Source organism: Rhinolophus hipposideros (genome assembly GCF_964194185.1).
Source record: "Rhinolophus hipposideros genome assembly, chromosome: 9".
Lineage (NCBI taxonomy): Eukaryota > Metazoa > Chordata > Mammalia > Chiroptera > Rhinolophidae > Rhinolophus > Rhinolophus hipposideros.
In genome coordinates this window covers 25,263,888-25,286,424 of record NC_138055.1, presented here as the reverse complement: position 1 = coordinate 25,286,424, position 22,537 = coordinate 25,263,888, and the positions used below count along the sequence as shown (strand labels likewise).

The window sequence follows — 22,537 nt, the reverse complement described above, 5'->3', positions numbered from 1 at the left end:
CAATGATTAATGAAGACATTTCATGCCATTTTAGGGACTTGGGAAAAGGCAAGCACCTAAAAACTGGCCAGAATATTTGTAAAATTTCTTTCAATAGCTAATGAAAAATTTTCATAGGTTGATGACTGACTTTTTGGATAGCAAATCAGAAACCTAGGAATTCTTTTCCTTTCTCTTCAGGCAGATGATAAAGGCTGTTTCACACAACTCGTAAAGACTAAATTATTTCAGCTGAGACAACAAGGGTATGACATGACAATACAAGTGGAAGCCAAGGTCAGAGAGGAGGGAACAGGTTGGTATTATTTTTAAATATCAACAATTCATCAGTTTATTAATTTATTAAACATTGATCAAAATTCCATTCCTGTAAACACTTTATTGTTTCTGGGGACTATGAAAATGACATGATCCCTACCCTCAAGGAATTAAAAATCTAAAAAGAAATTATATACATGTATATGTTTATATGTATGTATGTATGTATGTATGTATAACCACAATAAAATTACCACAAGAAATATAGAATCTAAGGGCTAAATGAATCTGAAGAAAAATAATTAATTCTAAGACAAAGACAAAGAAAGTTTTATAAAGTAGCATTTGAGCTGATTTGTATATAATGAATATTATTTTGAAAGATAGTGATGGAGTCAGATAGCATGATAAGCATAAAACAAATGTGTTCGGTTTCAGAAGAATCTGAAAATGTAGGGTTGGTGCTAAGGTGTGTAGAAAAGTAGAGTAAATCATATACTGACGATGTCAGACTTTATTATGAAAAGCATTGATTATCTTTAGATATATATACTTGAGAAGAATGACCTAAATAAATTGATATTTTTAAAAAGATAATTCTAACAGAAAAGAAGAGGACAGGCTAGATGAAAAATCTGATATATCAGAATGTTATTCAAAGATGATTACAAAGATTACAAATTTGGGAAATGGAAAACAGAAATGCCATTAACCAAAATAAGGAGTAGATGAGAATGAATTATAGTTAGAGAATGCGTCCAACATGATTAGTTATAATTTTGAATATCAAAATGGAAGCTGATTAATTCCGCAGATAATTTAAAAAGAAAGCCAAAGCAAAATCAGGACCAGAAATGTAAATCTGAAACCATTCCCATTGTGTCCATATTCTACTAAGAGTAAATGCAATTGTTCTGAAAGTGAATTCATTTAGCACTGCTAAATTGAGGCTAGAGGCAGACAAGGAGCGGTCCAAGGACAGAAATAACTACAGTCTCCCCTTATCTGTGGTTTCCCTTTCTGTGGTTTCAGTTACCCACGGTCAACCACAGTCCAAAAATATTAAATGGAAAATTCCAGAAATAAACAATTCATAAGTTTTAAATTTCATGCATAGTTATAAATTAAACTTTATCGTAAGTATGTATGCATAGGGAAAAACATACGGTATATAGGTTTGGGTACAATCTGTGGTTGCAGGCATCCACTGAGGGTCTTGGAACATATTCCCAACATATTAGAAGGGACTACTGTACAGTTAGCAGATAGTATCAAATAAGTCAGGATAATCAAATTAGGAGTCAGAGGGATAGAGGGAAAATTAAAAAGTACAATTTCTTAGAAGCCACTGGAAGAGTTCCAGTCACACTAGTTATGTATGAAGTACTTTTGAGAGTTCATTTTGTTGAAGTGTGAGATGAGATTACTATGTTGGAAGCAAATAAGGGATCTTTTAGACTTTGATAGAGTGGTGCTTTAGACGTGGAAGATAACATACAGATTACATTTCATTGAATGGAAAAGCATCAGTTTGGTTATACTTTGGATAGGCCATTCAGTGAAAAGAAGGGTCTTGCTGGAGAAGTTTTTTGTGACAGAAATTTAAGGATATTTTTAGGCCACTGTGAAGAATTATGTTGTATACAGAAAGTTGTGGGGAGAGAGCAGTGATGTGAGAAAGACGGAAACAAAGACGGAGCAAGATCACAGAGCAGATGAGGAAAACTTAAGAACATAGGTGGAACAAGTAGGATACCTGTGAAACCAGAGGAACTGGAGAATTATGCATGCCAATAAATTTTTATATGAAGGTGAAGCTAACATCAAAATGCTTGAGTTTTCTAAGTGTGAGAAATCCTAGAAAGAACAAGAAAAGAAAATATGGATGGTAATTTATTATGATGGAGTGAAGCTGGGATGGAGGTAGGAGGTGAGTTGAATACATAGAACAGTTCAACTGACCTCATTTCTTTTTCAGGGTTGGAATTTACTGGACATGGATCATGTGAAATCACAAATACCTTAAGCAAACTTAAATTTACAAAAGTGGATTCACATTTTAGACGTGGGCTCCCTTTCTTTGGGCAGGTAAAATATATTTTCAATATATCATAATTTGGAGGATGTGGCTTTTAAGAAAATGAGTTTTAAAATCAAAATTTATTATAAAAATGAATATTTATTTACAGTAAGAAAATAAATTACAGCAATTTGCAAATTTGGAAGGCAAAGGTCATCACAAAATCCAGAAAAATAAAGTATATATTTTTAAATTAACTTCCTTAGACACCTCTACAATAAATTTTTTCTGAGTAGTTTTGCTGCATACTCTTTGATTGCTTCTTTATAAACAATGATTTTGTAGTATTTTCTATAGAAATACTCTTTCTATAGAGATACTCTTTCATCTAAATGATTGAGTTTTTTCATTATTGATAGTTTTTAAAAAATTTTTTCAGTTTCAAGGCTCAACATTGGCAATAATAATGTTAAATTTTAGGATTGATATTCAACTTAGTAAACTATCAATTTTCTTTCATAAAAGAGATGCAAGATTTCTGGGTATTTAAAATTTTTTTTGTAGTAACTAATCTTCAAAATGACAGTATTTAGCCAGTTTCCTTATTTTAGTGGCATATTATAAATTTTATATAATCTTCATTTATTCCAGTATTTCATATCAAATTGGCAAGACATTAATCAATATATAGATATGATTGGGCAAGGTCATTTCAGGTCAGGGGAAGAACATAAGAAAACTGAACATAAGAAAACTGAAAGATGAATATGACTTGGCCAGAAATTTTAAAAAGATGGGAGAATATCTCAGGCTCTGTTTAAGAGCAAAGAACCAAGAGGTAGCCAATGTGACTGGCTAAGACAGAAAACATAACTGTATTGACTAGTTGTAATTAAGCTAAAACAGATTTTAAAGGACCCTTTAGTATATGTTCAGAATGCTAGATTGAGAAATTACTGAAGGGTTTTAAGGAGAGTAACATGATCAGTTTAGCTCAGCCTGTGTAGAAAATGGTTTGAAGCCAGGGTGAGGCAGCAAGAGGGTGGACTGCATAAGATTAAACAGAAAGCTATTGGAAACCAGATGGGAAAAAATACTGTGGTTTTAACTGGAACGGCAGCAATGGATTTGGAGAGAAGTAAATAGCAATAAAATGTTATATAAGAGAAATGATAGCACTTGGAAATGTGTTAGATGTAGGCAGTGAAAGAGAAAATGACAACAACAATAAAAATAAAAGCCCTCAGTATTCCTGCATAAATTATTGGACGGATAGAAGCACCATATACCAAGATAAAGAACACTGGACATAAAGAAAATTTGGGAAGGTAACGTCATATGTCCACTTTTGGATATTCTCAATTGCATGTTCATGAGTTATCTAAATTGAAATATCAAAAAGAAAAATAGTTCATAGAGCCTGAAAAAGCAAATCTTATTTTCAGATTCTAAGATCTTCAGTAAATGACAGTGGCCAAGAAGTCAAGGGTGAACATTGTACTTAAAACTAGCTTTCTCTTTCATATTTCTAGGTTCTTCTAGTTGATGAGAAGGATCAGCCAATCCCCAATAAAACTCTACTGGTCAATGTGGGTCCAACGGCATACCATTCCAGCTTTACTACTAATGAACGTGGTTTGGCAAACATTTCTATCGATACCACCAACCTCACATCTTCTTTGATTACAATTTCAGTAAGCAGAAAGGGGCATCGGAACTAGAAAGGGAGATCATTGGAGCCATATAATTTAAGGATATATGGGAAGCATATGAGCTCTAGGGATAAAAGAAAAGGTAATAGAGTAAAATAGAAATTAAGCAATGTGGAGACAAACTATAAGAAACAAAAAATTCTCTGTCAGAAAGCTTACTTTAGATCGACTGTGTTTACAACGAAATCTAGTTTCAGGAGATATTTATTATATCATCTTGATATTCTCTTGAAAAATTCAATATTTGTATAATTTTATTACATGTTATGTTTTTCGTGGTGTCTTTGGTATACCAATATTTTCATTTTATGTTGAATATTCAAATGATCTTATGCAATAGATAGTCATAAAGGTATTAAGAAAATGTAATTGATCTTGATTGTGCGTGAATAATATCTACTAAATCAGTATTGCATAACCTAAAACAAACTTAAGGGAAAGTCATAGGATATGCTTTATTTGGGAAAGCAGCCTGTAATGGAACCAAGTAAGTATGGTTCATATAAAATCTTCAGTAAATTACAGAGATTGACTAAGATATACAAGATATATATTAACAACAAATAGCCTATTTGAGACTTTTATTCCTTCCATTAGGTCATTTACAAAGAGAATTCCATGTGTTTTGATAACTGGTGGCTTCAAGAATTTCATAATACAGAAGCACAGCACACTGCAAAGCATGTTTTCTCTCTCAGCAAGAGTTATGTTCACCTTGAACTTGTTGCCGGTACCATAGCCTGTGGGAAAACCCAAGAAATCCGAGCATACTACATCCTGAATGGAGAGATACTGAAGGATGAAAAAGAGTTAACCTTCTATTATGTGGTGAGAATAAAAGCAACTGCAGCTCTTTCTAATTGTGTAGACTCCCAAAAAATTCGATTCCTATCTAAGTGACGCTCTTTATAAGACATCAATATAGGTATATTTGTTTTTACACTTGAAGAGACGTTGCTTTCAATACATAAGTAAGCAAAAGATAAGAATCAAGAACTTATTTGACAGGAAATAAAAATGTTAAACAATCCTCTGGAACAATATTCAATTTTGACATTAATTGGAGAAGTGAAAATTAAAACAATAAAGCAGCAGCATTTTATACTTATAAAGGTTCTAAATAATTTACAAAGTTTATAACTGGTATAATTGAAGGAAAAAAGTACATTCACAGGCATATTATAAATTGGTATGATATTTTTGAGGCCAATATACCTATTTATGCCCCAAAATTAAAAATACTCAAAGCTGGTAACTACCTAGTAAGTCATTTTTAAAAGAAAAAAATGTATGTGTAGGAAATTCTGTATAGGAAAAATAACTATAAATAACATTCTTTAAAATTCTATGAAAAAGTTTAAAAATCGACAATAAGTTAGAATTTTAGCTTCATTGCTTCCTACTTTTGTGACCTTGGGTAATTTACCTAATCCTATCTGTAAAGAGAAATGTCAGTCATCCCACCTGAATACTGGAGATGGTATTTATAATTACTCCATGTGGTTACTGTGCAAATTAAATAAAACGCTAAAACTAAATTATTTAGTTCAGTGTTTGGCACATAGAGAGTGTCAATACATTTCATATTTTAAAATAGAGACAATGGAGAATACAAGTACATATATTTTATACCTGCTTTCATTATAGGTTGCTTTGCATATGATAGATGTTAAAAGATTTTTTAAATATGTAAATTTGAATATTAATACTCATGATAGAAAGTAAATATTAAAATACTAAAACCTTGTAAAAGTATATGCTTGTTATTTTAAATGTGTAACTATACATATAGGAAATATTAGAAGAGAAATTTAGTGATCAAAATTAACTTCTGGACTGGAGTAGTGAGATAATTGTTTATTTATATATAATAAATATGTTTCAGTAAGTTTAATATGTACCCTTTAAAACAATAAAAACGCATTTCCCTCTGTCTTCAGATCAAAGCAAGAGGAAGCATCTCCCAATCAGGAATCCATGTTTTGTCCATTGAACAAGGAGACAGTAAGTACTTTCAGGATTTCCTATTTTTACTCTCATAGTGTCAAATCCTGAACATTTTAGCAAGAATGAGTTATTTTTACAGAAGAGTAAATGGTCAACAACCTTCTTCCATCAACCAAAGATCAGAAAGCTGAAACAAAAGTATGCCATACTGGGTTTATTTTAGTCCATTTAGTATTTTTTTCTTCTTTGTATAGCATTTGTATATTTGAAATTTTATTCCTGAAGTAAAACATATTTATTTTATAATTGTTTTAAAATGACAGAAAATAGTTGGAAAATGCAGAAAACTCAACAAAGAAAAATTTTACTCTATATGTTTTTGTATTGGTTTCCTATTGCTTGTGTAATAGACTACCACACACTTTCTGCCTTAAAACCGTGCAAATTTATTTTACAGTGCTGTAGGTCAGAAGTCTCACTGGGCTAATATCAAGGTGTCAGTAGGACTATATTCTTTCTGGAACTCTAGGTGATTATTTTTTGCCTTGCCTTTTCCAGCTTCTAAAGACCACCTGCATTCCTTAATTTGTTCCCCTTCTCTCTTCAATGCCAGCAGCACACCATCTTCAAATTTCTCTCTTGCATTCCTGCCTTTTTCTTTTAAAAATCATTGCGATTACATTGGGCCCACTTGGATAACCCAGTATAATCTTCCCATCTCAGTGTCCTTGACTTAATCACATCTGCAAAGTCCTTTTGCTATATAAAGTAATATTTACACAAGTTTTTGAGATGATGACGTGGATTTTTTTTTTTGGGGGGGGGACATTATTCTGCCTACCACAAACTGCCTTCTGACCCCAAAGATTCACATCCATCTGACATGCAAAATATATTCACCTCATGCCAACATTCCCTAAAAACTTCAATACATTACAGCATTAAGTCAACTTTAAAATCTCATCAACTTGAAAGTCCCAAATATTATCTCAATCATCTAAATTAGGTGTCGGTTAGGCCCTGGGTATAATCCATTCTAGGAGAAAAAGAGTCAGCAGTCCTGAAGACACATTTTTGAAATCCAGCTGCATAAACAGCACTAGGTTTCAAGACCTGGGAAAAATCCTCTTTAGTTCATGTTTCTGCCCTCTGGGCTCAAGGCTCCACTTTCAGAATCTTTTTTTTTTTTCATGAAGGGATAGCGTGTGTTTGCAACTAAGTGGTTTTATCAACTTGTTTCCTACCTGTAGAATATAAGTGTAATATCATTTTTTTCATTTTATACTCTCTCTGTCCCTTTTTGTCCAAACTGGCAACGTTTCTGCTGATATAAATTTGCCAAAAATCTTGTGGATCTCCCATGTGTCACATTGACTCACTCCATTAAACAAGAAGCTTCTTCACAGATTTTCCTTGAACAATTTTATCTCCCCTTTCAGTTATTGCTGAGATAGCTGAGAGGATCTATGAGTTATACACTTAATTTCTTCAAAGAGCTTTTATGTGACTGAACACTCTGATCTTTTGATTTTTCTAAGATATTAGCAAAAGACTGTCCATCACAATGGATTTTTCTCTAGAGCTCAATTTCCTGACAGTGACTGTCTTGATTTTAGTGTCTTTTGCAATCTAAATAAGCTGAGAATTTCCCAAATTATCAAGTCTTGGTTCCTTTAAGATTAACAATTTTTCCCTTACCTCTTGCATTTTACAATAAGCAGAAAAAGAAAAGAAAAAACCCTCAGGTTGAACACTTAACACCTTGCTTGGAAAGCTCCTCAGCTATATATCCAAGTTTACTGTTTACAAAATTTACTTTGTGCATAACTGTAAGACTAAATTAAGATTTCCACCATTAATAGCAAGAATCCCCTTTGCTCCAGTTTCCAATAGCATGTTCCTAATTTCCTTCTGAGCCCTCACTGTCAGTGCTTTTAATGTCCATATTTCTACCATCAGTCTGTTTATGACAAGTTAGGTATTCTCTAAGATGATGTGTGTTTTCTCTACCTTGCTTCTCACTTTATTTTGAGTCCTCCCTAGCACAAATTTTAGCATCCATATTTCTAATTGTCTGTTTAAAACAACAAAAGCCTTTTCACCAAATGCACCTCAGAACTGTTCCAGTCTTTTTCCATTACCCAATTCTAACACCACTTTCCAAATATCACGTTTTTTAGGTATTTGTTACAATAACATCCCACTTCCAGGTAACAAAATTGGTAGATTTCAAGTCATTTTTCCATGAATTCTTTTCAAAATAGTCAATTTATTTAATAATGTTCAATAGGCAGCTTTTTATTAAATTACCAATACCTCTAAAAACTTCCTTTATGCTTTTAAATATCCCTCTAAAACACAATCTTATTTACTGAAAAATGTTCCATCAATTCTAAATCATAAATCTTGTCCCAGGTTCCTGTCTTCAGACATCTAGATTAAATTATGACTAATAATACAATAAAATCCTTGTTTATTTCTAAAGTACATTTCTACCCATTTCTTCTTTGGGGTTATTTTTCTTCCTGCATTGTTATAGCTTATTCTTTTTAACAGCCTTATTTTGTTTCTATTAAGATGATCTGTTTTTTCTTTTGTAGTCTGTTAATATAGTGAATTACATTTACTGATTTTTAATATTAAACTAATCTTGCATTCCTGGAATAAAAAATTTGGTCATGATGTAGTACCCTTTTATATATTGTAGGATCCAACTTATTGAAATTTTGTAATTTTTACCATGGTTTTGGTATCAGAAAAAAGCTGATCTAATGGAATGAATTGGAAAGTATTCCTCCCTCTTCAATTTTCTGGAAGAATTTATTTAGACTTGGGTTTTTTTTCCCCTTAAATATTTGGTATAATTTATCAATGCATCCCTCTGGGCACAAAATTCTGGGCACAGAATTTTCTCTGTCAGAAGATTTTAGCTACAAATTCATGTTCTTTAATAGATAAAATGCAATTTAAGTTAGCTATTACTTCTTGGGTGAGATTTGATAATGTGTAGCATTCAATGACTTTGTCTATTTCTCTAAATTGTCTACTTTATTGACATAAAACAGTCTATAATATTCCCTTACACTTTTTTTAATAGCTGTAATATCTATAGTGATAATACCTCTTTGGGTCAAGATATTGATAACTGTGTCTTCTATCATTACGTCTTGATCAATCTTGTTAGAGGTTTATCAGTTGTATTGATTTTCACAAACATCTGGTTTTTGGTTGAATTGACTTTTCTCTGTTTTTCTATATGTCATGATATTCACTGACTTCTATCATTTATTCCTTTTGCCTACTTTGCATATAATATAGTCTTCTCAGTTTCTTCATGTGGAAACTGAGGTCATTGAGACTTTTTTTTCTTTTCTAATATAGGTGTTGGTGCTATACATTTTCCTCATAATACTGCTTTAGCTATATCCTACAAATATTTATATGTGATATTAAAGTTGTGCTAATAGCATATCAAAACCCAAACTGCTTCATAAAGCAAATTCTTAAAAATTAGTTCTTGTAATAGAGTTTAAATCATATATGAATTGAGTACCTAAAGAGATGGCGTTGGGAGAAGGAAGTGTCTCTCTACCTAAGAAAAAATATACTTCATTTTATTTGATGATAACTATATAAATGGTTGTTTTTCCATGTCTTTGACTTCTAGAAAATTCATTGCTAAATTTAAGTACTCTAGTATCTAACCATTTTGTTAATAAAATTATTAATAAAATTAATACCTGCCTATGTTTAACCCTGCTCCAGAAATCCACCCTCATATGGTTTCAGAATTGTTTCCAACTTATTTTCATCCTGCTGTTTTCATGTATTTTCACCACAAGCTGCCCTCAAATCTTTTATAGATATAGGAAGGCTATAGTTTTTAAAGAATTTTATGCTACAAAGATCAAACTTAAGACATTTATGAGAAAATTAAGTGGGCACATTATGTAAGCAGCATGCAATTCACACAGAAAGCAACCACTAAGATAAATATACAGAATTATTTTATAAAACTCAGAGGCATAGCTTGTTGTGTGTGTGATTATTCGTACCTCTACCTCTGCTCTATTGTAAATGGTCTGAAGATAGAGACTGTGTTGCATTCTTTGAATTGTCCTCATGCATATGACAAGAATTGTGCTGCTTTGGATCATAGGTAGAGATGATTAAAGATGTCTAGAAGCTTTTCTCTCTTGACTTCTTTCTTAATAAATCTTTTTTAAATTTAAAAATTGAAAAAAAATTGATACATGCACTAAATGATTTTTTTGTTTTGGTTTGGTTTGGGTTTTTTTGTTGTTTTTTGTTTGTTTGTTTGTTTGTTTGTTTTTGCTACTTAAGAAGAGAAAATGAGCAACTTAACCTTCATCTTTAAGGGAAATGTCATTAGTTTAGCATATATTTATTTAGCACTACTACATGTACAATGGTATAAATGCATGTTTTTTCTTACTTCAGTATGCTCCAAATGTGAGTAGGTTAAATTATTTGAGAACCTCTTCTTTATAAAATTGAGAACTTTTCCTTCTTCCTAATCTATTGTCTTGAACTTTCTTTGTTCTCCAGTGAAAGGGATATTTTCCTTCTCCTTTCGAGCGGAATCAGACATTGCTCCAACTGCCCAGTTGATTATTTATACTATTTTACCTAATGGAGAAATTGTTGCAGATACTCAGAAACTAGAGATTGAAAACTGTTTTGCCAATAAGGTGGGTGTTTTCTTTAAGACCAGTCCTTTTATCCATTTCCCTTTTTGAATTGTGGAAAATAAAGTTATGTACATTAAAAGATTGCCATACAGTGCTCCTAAAATTTTCCTCCAAAGGACCTCTAGAGACAGTGATGTTATATACCCTGAGAGGTCTAACGGAGTAGTCCAAGCAGATTACTGTGAACACAATTTTTTTAATGTTTCTTGTTTATCTTGTTTTACCATGTGAAATTTAGAAGTTATTTTATTATAAACTTTTAATAGTTTTAATTTTAAAATGTTCTGTTCCCAAATTTTTCAATTAAAAATGATGCTTTAATTTTATGCTTTAATTTTAATGATGTATTAATTTTATGCCATCATACCTCTCCAACATACCTTCATACACTACTACAGAAACCATAACTTATTGTGAGTTTAAGCAGTTTGGTAATACAGAACAGGGGTATATGTATCTACCCCAATTTTGAGAAACATAGCCTGAGCACTCTGCTAATGACTCTAACATAAAAATAAAACATAGTTGCAAATGGGATCTTCTCATATTTCCAAAGAATACGTAGCTGTAATGAGGAGCCTACTGAGCTATAAATAAGCTTTTCCCAACAGAATTTGGTGCTGTAATCATAATATTAACAATCAGATAGGATCCACCAACTTCAGGTATATTTTTAAAAATATACTAAAGACTCTTTCACATTGTTTTTATGGAGATTAAAACAGTATGCTTTTATAGCAAGTGAACATTTCTGCAATTAGAACTATATTTAGATTATACATTTTTTTAATGTACAATGATCAAAGAAAACACACAATGGTTTCTGATATATGTTTTCAATTCCATCTTACTAAAGAATGCTGTTAAACCTGAATAGGTATCCAAGAACATAGTTTCTGTTCTATTTGAATATTCTATGTGTTTCATATGAACTTAGAAGAAATTCCTGCTTTGAGCTTGAATGCTCTCGTTGCTAATCATGGACAGTTAGTTGTTTGTTAAACCTTAGAATGGCCATATTATGCTACAGTTTTCAACACACGTTACTCATTCTAGCAGAGGTGTCTCTCTGTGCAAAACATGTGAAAACTCCTGTGTAACTCCATAAAACTTAGAAGCAAAAGTCCATGGACATTATACAAATCACTTTATGTCAAATATTTTTAACTTAGCATTAATCAGACATGGAAATAAACTATGAAAAAATAAGTAATTATAGAGTCATTTAGAAGAATATTTATAGACACAGTATTTAGAAGAGAGTTGACTATTTTTCACTTACCACAAAAATTTAGAAGAGAGCTAGTTAAAAGTTAAAAGTTAAAGCCCCTAGAAGTGAGACATCTGACAGAATCATGAGCAAACACAGGAAAGAGTGGGCTGAGAACGTGAGGAAAGATCCAGGTCAGTTTGAGACATGTGTTCCTTCAAACCAATATACTTTAAATATTTTTTCAATCTTTGTTGGGATAAAGAAAAACTGCTTTCTATTTGAAATCCATGTAACCCTTTATTATTTTAAAAATAACAGATTTAGTATATACATTAATTACTATGTAACAGTTTAAATTGCCTGTCATTCTTAACTGGATATAGTTATTCATTACAGATAACATTGATTAATATAGATAGGTAGAGACTCTCAAAACATGCTTTAAAGTTCTTTTTTGTCCTCATATCAGTAAAATACTAGAACTATATTTAGAACTATAGAACTATATTTAAACTATGTTTTCAGACATATCCACTTCTCGGTTAACAGTATTTTCAGTTGACTATAATTCCAAATAACTCAGTTGACATGGGCATTAATAAACATATTTTAATAACTTAAATTTTCTAAAAATAAAAACAGGTATATTTAAAATAGAATTGTTTATAAGCAGTGTTTTCATAATATATTTAACTGTAGAGATGAATACTACTGCATCTTGAGGAAAAATCAATTATTTTTTCATATATGTCTCATGATACATGATTCTAACCTGTTATATCAATTTTGTGGACTGCATAACAGGATTATCATAGTTAAATATAGCAATCCAAGTCAAATATTATTTCTAAACATACTGGCATTTTATTTTGATCCAAATCAGCTTTTATTTCAAGAATGTAGGAGGTTAGCTAATGCTACTGCAGTAACTAAATTCTAAATTATTTTACTTTATATTTTGAATATAAGATAAAACTCAGATTCTACTCAAGATATATTCACACAAACATAAGATTCATTTACCAATGGATTGCTACTGGCCGAAGCAGAATCAAATCTCTGAAAAAAAATGCACAATTTTTCATTATTTTGTAGTTCTTATTCTTTAATCACAGTAAATTTTATCAATCAATTAACTCTTAGGATGCATATTAGATGTTTAGTTTTTTAAGGCCCAATAAATCTCTGATCCTAATAAACAACACTACATTGCTTTAGCATGTCAGATTAGTAAAACTGCCAACTGGAGGCGACTTTGGTTGACTGGTCTCAGGTGAAGTGTGATTTTTCACAGCACCATGCAAAATACATCACAAAACACTGCATGAAGATAGGTCAGCTACAGAAGATATGTACCTTTGTTAGCACGTGTGTTCTCATTCCTATTCAGGATTCTATTTCAAAGTGATCAAAACCAATTTAATTACAACAATTATATAAGGAGTGGGAAACCTGAGTTAACTGGAACTGCATTTCCAGTTTATTCCAGAGATTGTTAACTGGTAGTCTTCCAGGCGGTTTCACCGTTTAATCCTGCTCTAAAATGAATAAAGAGAAAGGAAGTGTAAAAAGGACTAGTCCTAGCCTGGGGTAGAAGAGAGTTTTGAGATTGTAATAGTTAGAAAAATTGCTGGTGTAATCATATCTCTTTATAGGTAAATTTGAGCTTCTCCTCAGCCCAGAGCCTACCAGCTTCACACACCAGCCTGAAGGTCACAGCCACTCCTCACTCCCTCTGTGCTCTGCGTGCAGTAGACCAAAGTGTACTGCTGATGAAGCCCGAAGCTGAGCTCTCATCTCAATCAGTGAGTCCCATTTCAGTCTTGGGTATTAGAAAATGCACATATGTGTGCTAAGACCATTTTTGGAAGTTGTAAGTTATAACTGCAAAGGACAAGTTCTTCAGAGTGTCAAGCATAATGTATGAGTATAGTAAGTTATGTATGAGTTGGAATTCAATTCAATCTTACAAAAGACATTGCACAAGGTGCTTTACATATGTTATCTCATTGCATTCTCTGTTACGATATATTCTCAGTGAAGGAGCACTCTTGTGCACCACTATATTCCCTATGCCTAGCACAGTACCTTACGTATAATAGATGCTGAAAGTATTTTCAATGAATAAATAAATGAATAATAATTCTTTAAGTTGGGTATTACTACCTTAATTTTGTGGATAAAAAAACACAGGTAGGATAGATCAAGCAACTATAAATCCAGACAATTAAGTTCACGAATTCATCCTAGAAAAAGTGCTAGATACCTTATTGCTGAATATCACTATGGTCACCTTCAAAGTACTCCCCTAGGGAAGCTATGCACTGATGCCAGCACCTAGTCCACCCTTCAAAGCAATTTTGGAACTCTTCTTCTGGAATGGCCATCAGAGCTGTCATGGTGTATTACCCTTTATGTCCTGGATGTCATCAAAACGTCTTCTTTTCAATATTTTCTTTATCCTCAGGTAAAGAAAGAAGTCATTGGGGTCCAGTCAGGTGAGTAGGGAGGGTGTTCTAATACAGTTACTGTAGCCCGTTTTTTACTAGCTAAAAACTCCCTCACAGACAGTGCCATGTGAGCTGGTGCATTGTCGTGATGCAAGAGCCATGAATTGTTAGTGAAAAATTCAGGTCATCTAACTTTTTCACGCAGCTTTTTCAGCACTTCCGAATAGTAAACTTGGTTAACTGTTTGTCTAGTTGATACAAATTCATAATGAATGATCCCTCTGATATCAAAAAAAGGTTAGCAATATCATTGCAACAAGTTCACAAACTTAATTGTCAGACCTCATATAGAAAGAGCATGCCAAGAATATATTTTAAAGGTGGAATTTGAACGAAATTTTATTTGATGCCACTTCTATTTTACCACATTTCAAGGCAGCATGTGAAATGTCAGATTTTTAAACTTTCCCTAAAATCCAGGTACTTACTCATTTGTTTTAACTATGGACAAAACAGTTTCTGTTGAAACTTGTCTTTCAAATATATCTCTGATAATGAAGCACTTTCAAAAAAGTGCTATAGTTTACAGACTTCATGGTCAATTTACTTATTTAATAAATATTCAGTACATCTTGACTACAGTATGGAGACTACTCTGGGGATAGTTTTGATGGTGAACAACTAAAAATGTGGTCTTTGACCATTGTAGACTTATAGTTTTGTGAGGTATTAAGACAAACACACAAATAAACAACAAAACACATACACATATAGGAATTTCAAATTTTGGTGTGTATAAGGAAAGGAATAAGCAGAATGTTGAGATAAAAAAAGGGTTCAACAACATTTATTTTACTTTTCTTTTTCCTGTTTTATTGAGATCTAATTGACATATAACATTGTATTAGTCCAAAGTGTAAAGCATAATGACTTGATGTATGTATGTATTGCATATGTATGTATGTATATTGTATGATTACCACAATAAGTTTTGATGCAATGATTAGGGGTTTCTTCTTAGATTGTCAGATAACAGAGGGGCAGGAGTAGGCATTACAATGAATGAAAGCAGCATGCTCAATGGTCCTGAGATCAGAATAAGTCTGAAGTGTTCTAAAAAGGAAAAGGTAATGACCTAATACGTAGTCGTGCCAAAAGCAGATGGTAGAGGCTATGGAAAGTAAAGAAGATCATGCCACTTGGAGTGGAGTTTGGAGTTGGCAGTAAATGCAACAGCAAATCACTGAAAAGTTTCAATTTGGATTTATCTATTAAGAAGATCCTGTTTGCAGTCCCATTTACAATTGCTTCAAAGATTATAAAATACCTAAGAATAAATTTAACCAAAGAATTAAAAGACCTGTACTCAGAAAATTATAAGACACTGAAGAAAGAAATTAAAGAAGATACAAATAGATGGAAATATATACCATGCTCATGCATAGGAATAATTAATATCATTAAAATGTCCATACTGCCTAAGGCAATATACAGATTCAATGCAATTCTTATCAAACTACCAAGGACATTTTCCACAGAAATAGAACATATAACCCTAAAATTTATGTGGAACCATAAAGACCCTGGATAGCCTCGGCAATCTTGAGAAATAAGGACAAAATGGGAGGTATCATGATACCTGACATCAAATTATACTACAAGGCTATAGTAATCAAAAAAGCATGGTACTGGCATAAAAACAGACACATAGATCAATGGAACAGAATAGAGAGCCCAGAAATAAATCCATGCCTATATGGTCATTAATCTACGACAATGGAAGCAAGAATTTACACTGATGTAAATAAAGTCTGTTCAATAAATGGTGTTGGGAAACTTGGACAGACACATGCAAAAAAATGAAGCTGGACCACCTTCTTATACCATATACAAGAATAAATTCAAAATGGCTTAAAGACTTAAATGTAAGATCTGAAACCATAAAACTCCTAGAAGAAAATATAGGAAGAAAGTTTACAGACATTACCTGGAGTAATATTTTTACTGATATATCCCCTAGGGCAAGGGAAGAGAAAAACTAAACGTATAGGATTACGTCAAACTAAAAAGTTTCTTCACAGCTAAGGAAACCATTAATAAAACAAAAAGGGAGCCTACTGAAAGGGAGAAAATATTGGTCAATGATATATCTGATAAGGGGTTAATATCTAAAATATATTTAAAAACTCAGTCAACTCAACACCAAAATAACAAACAATCCAATTTAAAAATGGGCAGAAGACATGAGGAGACATTTTTCTCAAGAGGATATACAGATGGCAAACAGACATATGAAAAAATGCTCAACCTTACTAATCCTTAGTGAAATGCAAATAAAAACCACAATGAGATACCACTTCACCCCAGTCAAAATGCTATAATAATAAATATATAATAAATCAACAAACAACAAGTGCTAGAGAGGATGTGGAGAAAAGGGAACCCTTGTACGCTGTTGCTAGATGGGAGGTAAGTGGGGATGAGGGGGAAGATGAGGGGATTAGAAAGCGCAATTGGTAACCACAAGACTGCCACAGGGATACGAAAGTCAATTAGGGGAATATAATCAATAATGTTGTAAAGATTTTGTAGGGTATACGATGGACACTTGTCTTATTAGGGAGACCACCTCAGGGATGCTGTAGATGCCTGATCACTGTGCTGTACACCTGAAGCTGAAGCTGAATAATAATGAATGTCCACCATAATTTTATATATATACATATATATATGTATGTATATATGTATATATATATATATATACATATACATATTTACAAGAAGTGGAATGCAGCATAAGGAACACAGACAGTGGAAATGTAATGGCTGTATGCGATGTCAGAAGGTAGTAGATTGGAGGAAGGGAGTTATCTCTTTTTGAGGGGTATAAATGATAAACTATTACAGTGTTTTGTACACATGAAACTAATAAAAAAAAAAGGATCCTGTTTGCTGCTGAGAGTATGAGGATAAGCATGAAAAAATGGAAATAGATTATTGTAGTAGCTCAGATAAGAAATGACTGTAGCCAAATTAGGAGGTCAGCATGGAGTCCAGTGTGTGTTTAATGGCCTGAACACTATATGGCTGTGCACATGGCTTTACACTAGGCTGTGGGCAAAAACTGAACTGGAATTTATTTATTCCAGAGAAAAAAACTGCACCTAGTTTTTTCTCAAGCTAAGTTTGGTCCTAAAATAGTAGGCAAAAAATAATAATAAAAAACTTGGTTAGAACTTAATCGAATAAAATGGGGAAAGGAAATGAATCAAGTATTTACAGAGTTTATTGCTGGGTGATGAGAATATAAAGGGCTTTTGTTTTCTTGTTACACTTCTCTGTACTGTTCACATTTTCTACTTCCTTTTAAAAGTAGGCATTTGGATAAGGAGAAGGTTGCCTTCGGTTTTATTCTTACTCAACTGAAATGGATTCTGAGATTCTAATCAATTAATTTGATTTCTCTATATATTCATTTCTTTTGTGCAACAAAAGGATTAGGATCCATAATCTTTACTATCTCTCCACGACTCTCTGTGTTGCTTTTTATAACGTTGACAGAGGAGTATTAAATGAACACCATGATCTTTTAAATCCAGGCCAAATTGAACATTATCACATTTAAAATATGAACGAAAAAAATCAAACCAAAAGAGTTTTTCCTTTGTTCTCTGAATTTTGCAGATCTATAATTTGTTACCAGTAAAGAATGTCCCTAGTGTTGGAAATGGAGGTTTCATGAATGAAGATGGTGAAAAATGCATAAATGCAGAAGACATAACTCACAATGGAATCCTTTACACAGCAAAGCAGATCCTGGATGATGATGATGTTTACAGTATCTTTGAGGTAATTCTTCGAAAAACATACCCAAAATTGATTTCTAAGTCTTTGTTCAGATGGAGAATAAATGGACTTCTAAGCTTCAAAATCTGATCCCAACGCTAACTCCCAGACAAAGTTATGATTAACAGGAAAATATTAAAACCTCAGAGCACAGTAAACTTTGTGGACATACGGGTATTCAATCATGAGTTTCTCTGATACTTTAGACAGTAAGTGGTATACTTTTAGGCCCTACAACCTTAATTAAGTTGACCCCAAAGGTAGTTACCACTGTCATGTTTCCCTCTCAGTGATTCACAGAGATTCTAATATGTGAGGAAAAACATTTTCCATAGGGTCTCTGACACCCCTGGAAAGGTGAATACTTCATTGGCAGCCATTACATGAGTTACTTGCATAATAAATATATGTTGAAACACTGAATACACAAAGTACAATACTTAGGTCATCACCTTTAGTGCAGTAACATTTCAGGAAAACTGAAAGTAACCTTTTCATGAAGAAAAGATTTACAATACTTGGAGCAGAGATGTTAGTGAGCTTTAAGTATGTTACCTAAAATGTTTATCTTTAGGATTAACTATAGCTAGGCAGAGTTATGAAAGGAAAGTTTATCTAGGTTGTGAGACTAAATATGATCACACCAAAAAGGAATAAAAAGTCTCATTATACCTTGACAAAAATATATGTCATTCTCCCCATAGAGGTCTGCAGCTTAGCTGAGGGCAAATTAAGTCTTCCTCTTCTGGAGTCCAGAATCATAAATCAGTTGTTGGTGGAAGGATGGAAAGAGGACTCTAGGTTTATTAGCTCACTGTTTCCCCTTTAAACATTTATTTCTTACTTCTTTCTTCCTATTCTATATCACTACCACCACTGGCCACTAGGCTCAGAGTCCCACAGTTTCCTATGTTCTCTGAGATAGGACAGCAAGTAGTATTTAACTATGAGAACTATCAAAGAACGAGGAAGTTGGGAACAGGTGGGATCTAGGAATGGAGCTACTGTGGGCATCTGCATGTGTGTTTTGGATGCAGAGATTTGATATAATTTTTAAAAATCTGAAAAAGAAACAAGGAAGGGGATGAGTTGGGCATAGCTATTCAGGGAAAGGCATAGGATCCAGGTGTGATCAAAAAATATGGTAAATGTTTAAATTTAAAAATATGTTACAGAAAAAGACACATTGCCATCAGTCCCCTTCAAAATACTCCCCCTCACTTCGAACACACTTATCCCATTGTTCTTGCCACTTTCTGAAGCAGTTCTGGAAGTCCTCTTTTGTGAGTGTCTTTAGTTGTGCTGTTGTGGCTGCCTGGATGTCCTGAATTGATTCAAAACATTCATGGTCATTTTGACTTTGAGGAAGAGCCAGAAGTCACATGGTGCCAGATCCAGTGAATGAGATGGATGAGGACACACCGTAATGTTTTTATTTGACAGAAATCGCCATATAACAGAAGTGATGTGTGACACCAAGTGTTGTCAGGATAGAGGATGATTTACAGCATACTTTATACACCCCTTCTCTCAACCGTAGCACACACCCAACTGACTGCACTGAACAAGTTGAAACTTGTCACACACTGTTACTAAGGTTTGACTCACCACTTCCCTCTATTGAAGATCTCTGCTTTTCCATTCATGGCACTCGGCAGCAGCATTCACCATACTCTGTGATCAAAATGGAAAGGCTTCGTGTCACATATCACTTCTGATATACAGCAATTTCTGTCCAATAAAACATTATGGTGTGTCCTCATCCACCTTATTCACCAATCCGCACCATGCAACTTCTGGCTCTTCCCCAAAGTCAAAACGACCATGAAAGGTAAATGTTTTGAATCAATTCAGGACATCAAGACAGCCACGACAGTGCAACTAAAGACACTCACGAAAGAGGATTTCCAGAACTGCTTCAGAAAGTGGCAAGAACGATGGGATAAACGTGTTCAAAGCAAGGGGTGTATTTTTGAGGGGGATTAATGGCAATGTGTCTTTTTCTGTATTACATTTTAAATTTAAACATTTACCATATTTTTTGATCACACCTAGTATTTTCCAGTAAAATAGAAACAAAGCAAAGTTTGCTAAGACTAAGAAAAAACCTCCAATATGCAACTATATAATTTCAAATGAAAAGAAGCAGAAAATTACCCTCTGCAATAAAGCTATGAGGTGTGTGTGTGTGTGTGTGTGTGTGTGTATACGCACATACACATATATGTGCTATATATGTATATATGTTATATTTGTTTGGAGCAGGGGAAAGGAAGGGAAGAAAACAGCCAAAGCAAAAACACTCAGTTTTCTGGATACAAAAGATAATTAAAGAGGCATCAGCATACAGCAGACAAAATTCAGAAGTAGGAATCAAAAGAAGTGGGTTCTAATCCCAACTCCCATTCACTAACTGGATAAACTGGATTTTTTGTGACTCCATTTTCATATTTATAAAATAGCTGTCTTCTCTATTGTGGGGAATTTTCATGATGATCCTATGAGCTATATGTATAAAAATAGTGCAAGTGTAATACAAATGTAAGAAAATATTCCAGTTTCAAGATTAGATTGCCAATGTGCTCTAATAATTAATTTTCTTCCAGTCTGCAGGATTAAATATTTTTACCAACTCAAAAATCCGCAAACCACATTTTTGTCAGCTGCCTCTGCCATATTCACAACCGCCGATGGCCTATGCACTTCGTGTCGGTGAGATTTATTTGTTAGAATAATAGGAACTATTATTATATTTCTATGATAAAATAATAGAAAATAGAATAATAAAAAAGAAAAATAATGCTTTGCTGGGCTGGGTTGGGATAAAAAGCTATTTTTCTATATATTGAATATTGTGACTCTGCAGCAACTACTTGGTAAGTTTTCTGCGAATAACATTTTTCCCCTAACAAATAGTATTTTTTTTTAGCAATTATTTCCTTATCTCTCCCTCTCTGAAATCACAATTGACTGATTTTGTCCTAGCTTTAATAGTCTTGCTACTTCAAATTATGCTATGCACTACGGATTCAATACCTAAATGAGTTTGGGTAAGATAGATTATATTTCAGTAAAAAACAAACCCCCACATCTCAGTGGCTAAGCACATAGCAGTTTATTTTTTGCTCACACAAAAACTGCTTATGAGTCCAGTAGCTCTCCAGAAAAGGTCCCTACCAATGGGAGTCACGGATATGCACTCTGCTTTCATCTTGTGACTCCATCATCGCCAAAGCGCCTTTCAAAGTCACTATCACGGGAAGAATAGGTGTGCACATGACTTTTGCAGCCAGCAAGGGAGGCTGAGAAGTGTGAAGGAGAATGTGGATATTAATTGTCCCTGTCATATTATTTTATGAAAATCAAAGTGATTTTGACATATTGAACAAAATGTAATAATTCACCTTTTGGCAGATATATTACTAATCTCTTTGTGTGTTTCAAGTATACCTGGAAATGAGGAAAAAGTTGAAAAGATTCTAACTCTGAGAATTCTTTTCTACTGATATCAGGATTAGAGAAATTTCTCACTGCATGCTTGGATATCTACTAATCCTACTTTCTAATAAGAAATGTGGTGGTACAATATGATTTTTAAATAAAATAAACACATATTTTAATAAAGTAGAAATTATTGACCTGGGAATAAAAGGAATAAAGTTCTAGTTGAAAACAGAAGAGTGAATAAGAATATTCGCTCAACAGAAAGAAAATTCTGTACATTGAAAAAGAGTCCTGTGCTAAGAGCAAAGGGATATGTTTGCATCATACCCCTATCTGGTATGACATATGTGACTTTAAAATGTGCAGACTCATTTAAACTTTTGAAGGCCCAAGTTCTTCATATCTAAAGTCAGAATGACACCAGCGAAGTCACTGAGGCATCATGAGCATAAAATGAAAAAATATAATTATGATCCCATGTAATAGCATGTTCTTTGTTAGAAAAAAATAAATAAACTGAAAAGCACTATTACTTTATTGCCATATCTTTCTTTTTTTCTTTTTTTTTTAGAATTTTTTTAAATTTATTTATTGGGGTGACAATTGGTAATGAAATTACATAATTTCAGGTGTACAATTCTGTATTACATCATCTATAAATCCCATTGTGTGTTCACCACCCAGAGTCAGTTCTCCTTCCATCACCATATATTTGATCCCCCTTACCCTCATCTCGCTCCCCCCACCCCTCTTACCCTCTGGTAACCACTAAACTATTGTCTGTGTCTATGAGTTTTTGTTTCTCATTTGTTTGTCTTATTTTTGGTTTATATACCACATATCAGTGAAATCATAGGGTTCTCTGCTTTTTCTGTCTGACTTATTACGCTTAGCATTATACTCTCAAGATTCATCCATGTTGTCACAAATGTTCC

General features: G+C 33.1%; 1 protein-coding gene across 1 annotated transcript in view; it reads left to right on the top strand.

Annotated features, from left to right (window-relative positions):
- Nucleotides 1-22,537, top strand: part of LOC308502792 (pregnancy zone protein-like) — a 52,709-nt gene that overhangs the window by 10,540 nt on the left and 19,632 nt on the right. Inside the window, exons 9-17 of the mRNA XM_081061085.1 lie at nucleotides 181-295; nucleotides 2,237-2,346; nucleotides 3,811-3,972; nucleotides 4,588-4,818; nucleotides 5,931-5,994; nucleotides 10,507-10,649; nucleotides 13,518-13,667; nucleotides 17,997-18,161; nucleotides 20,765-20,870. Coding sequence (XP_080917211.1) covers nucleotides 181-295; nucleotides 2,237-2,346; nucleotides 3,811-3,972; nucleotides 4,588-4,818; nucleotides 5,931-5,994; nucleotides 10,507-10,649; nucleotides 13,518-13,667; nucleotides 17,997-18,161; nucleotides 20,765-20,870 — 1,246 coding nt within the window. The remainder of the gene's footprint in view (nucleotides 1-180; nucleotides 296-2,236; nucleotides 2,347-3,810; nucleotides 3,973-4,587; nucleotides 4,819-5,930; nucleotides 5,995-10,506; nucleotides 10,650-13,517; nucleotides 13,668-17,996; nucleotides 18,162-20,764; nucleotides 20,871-22,537) is intronic.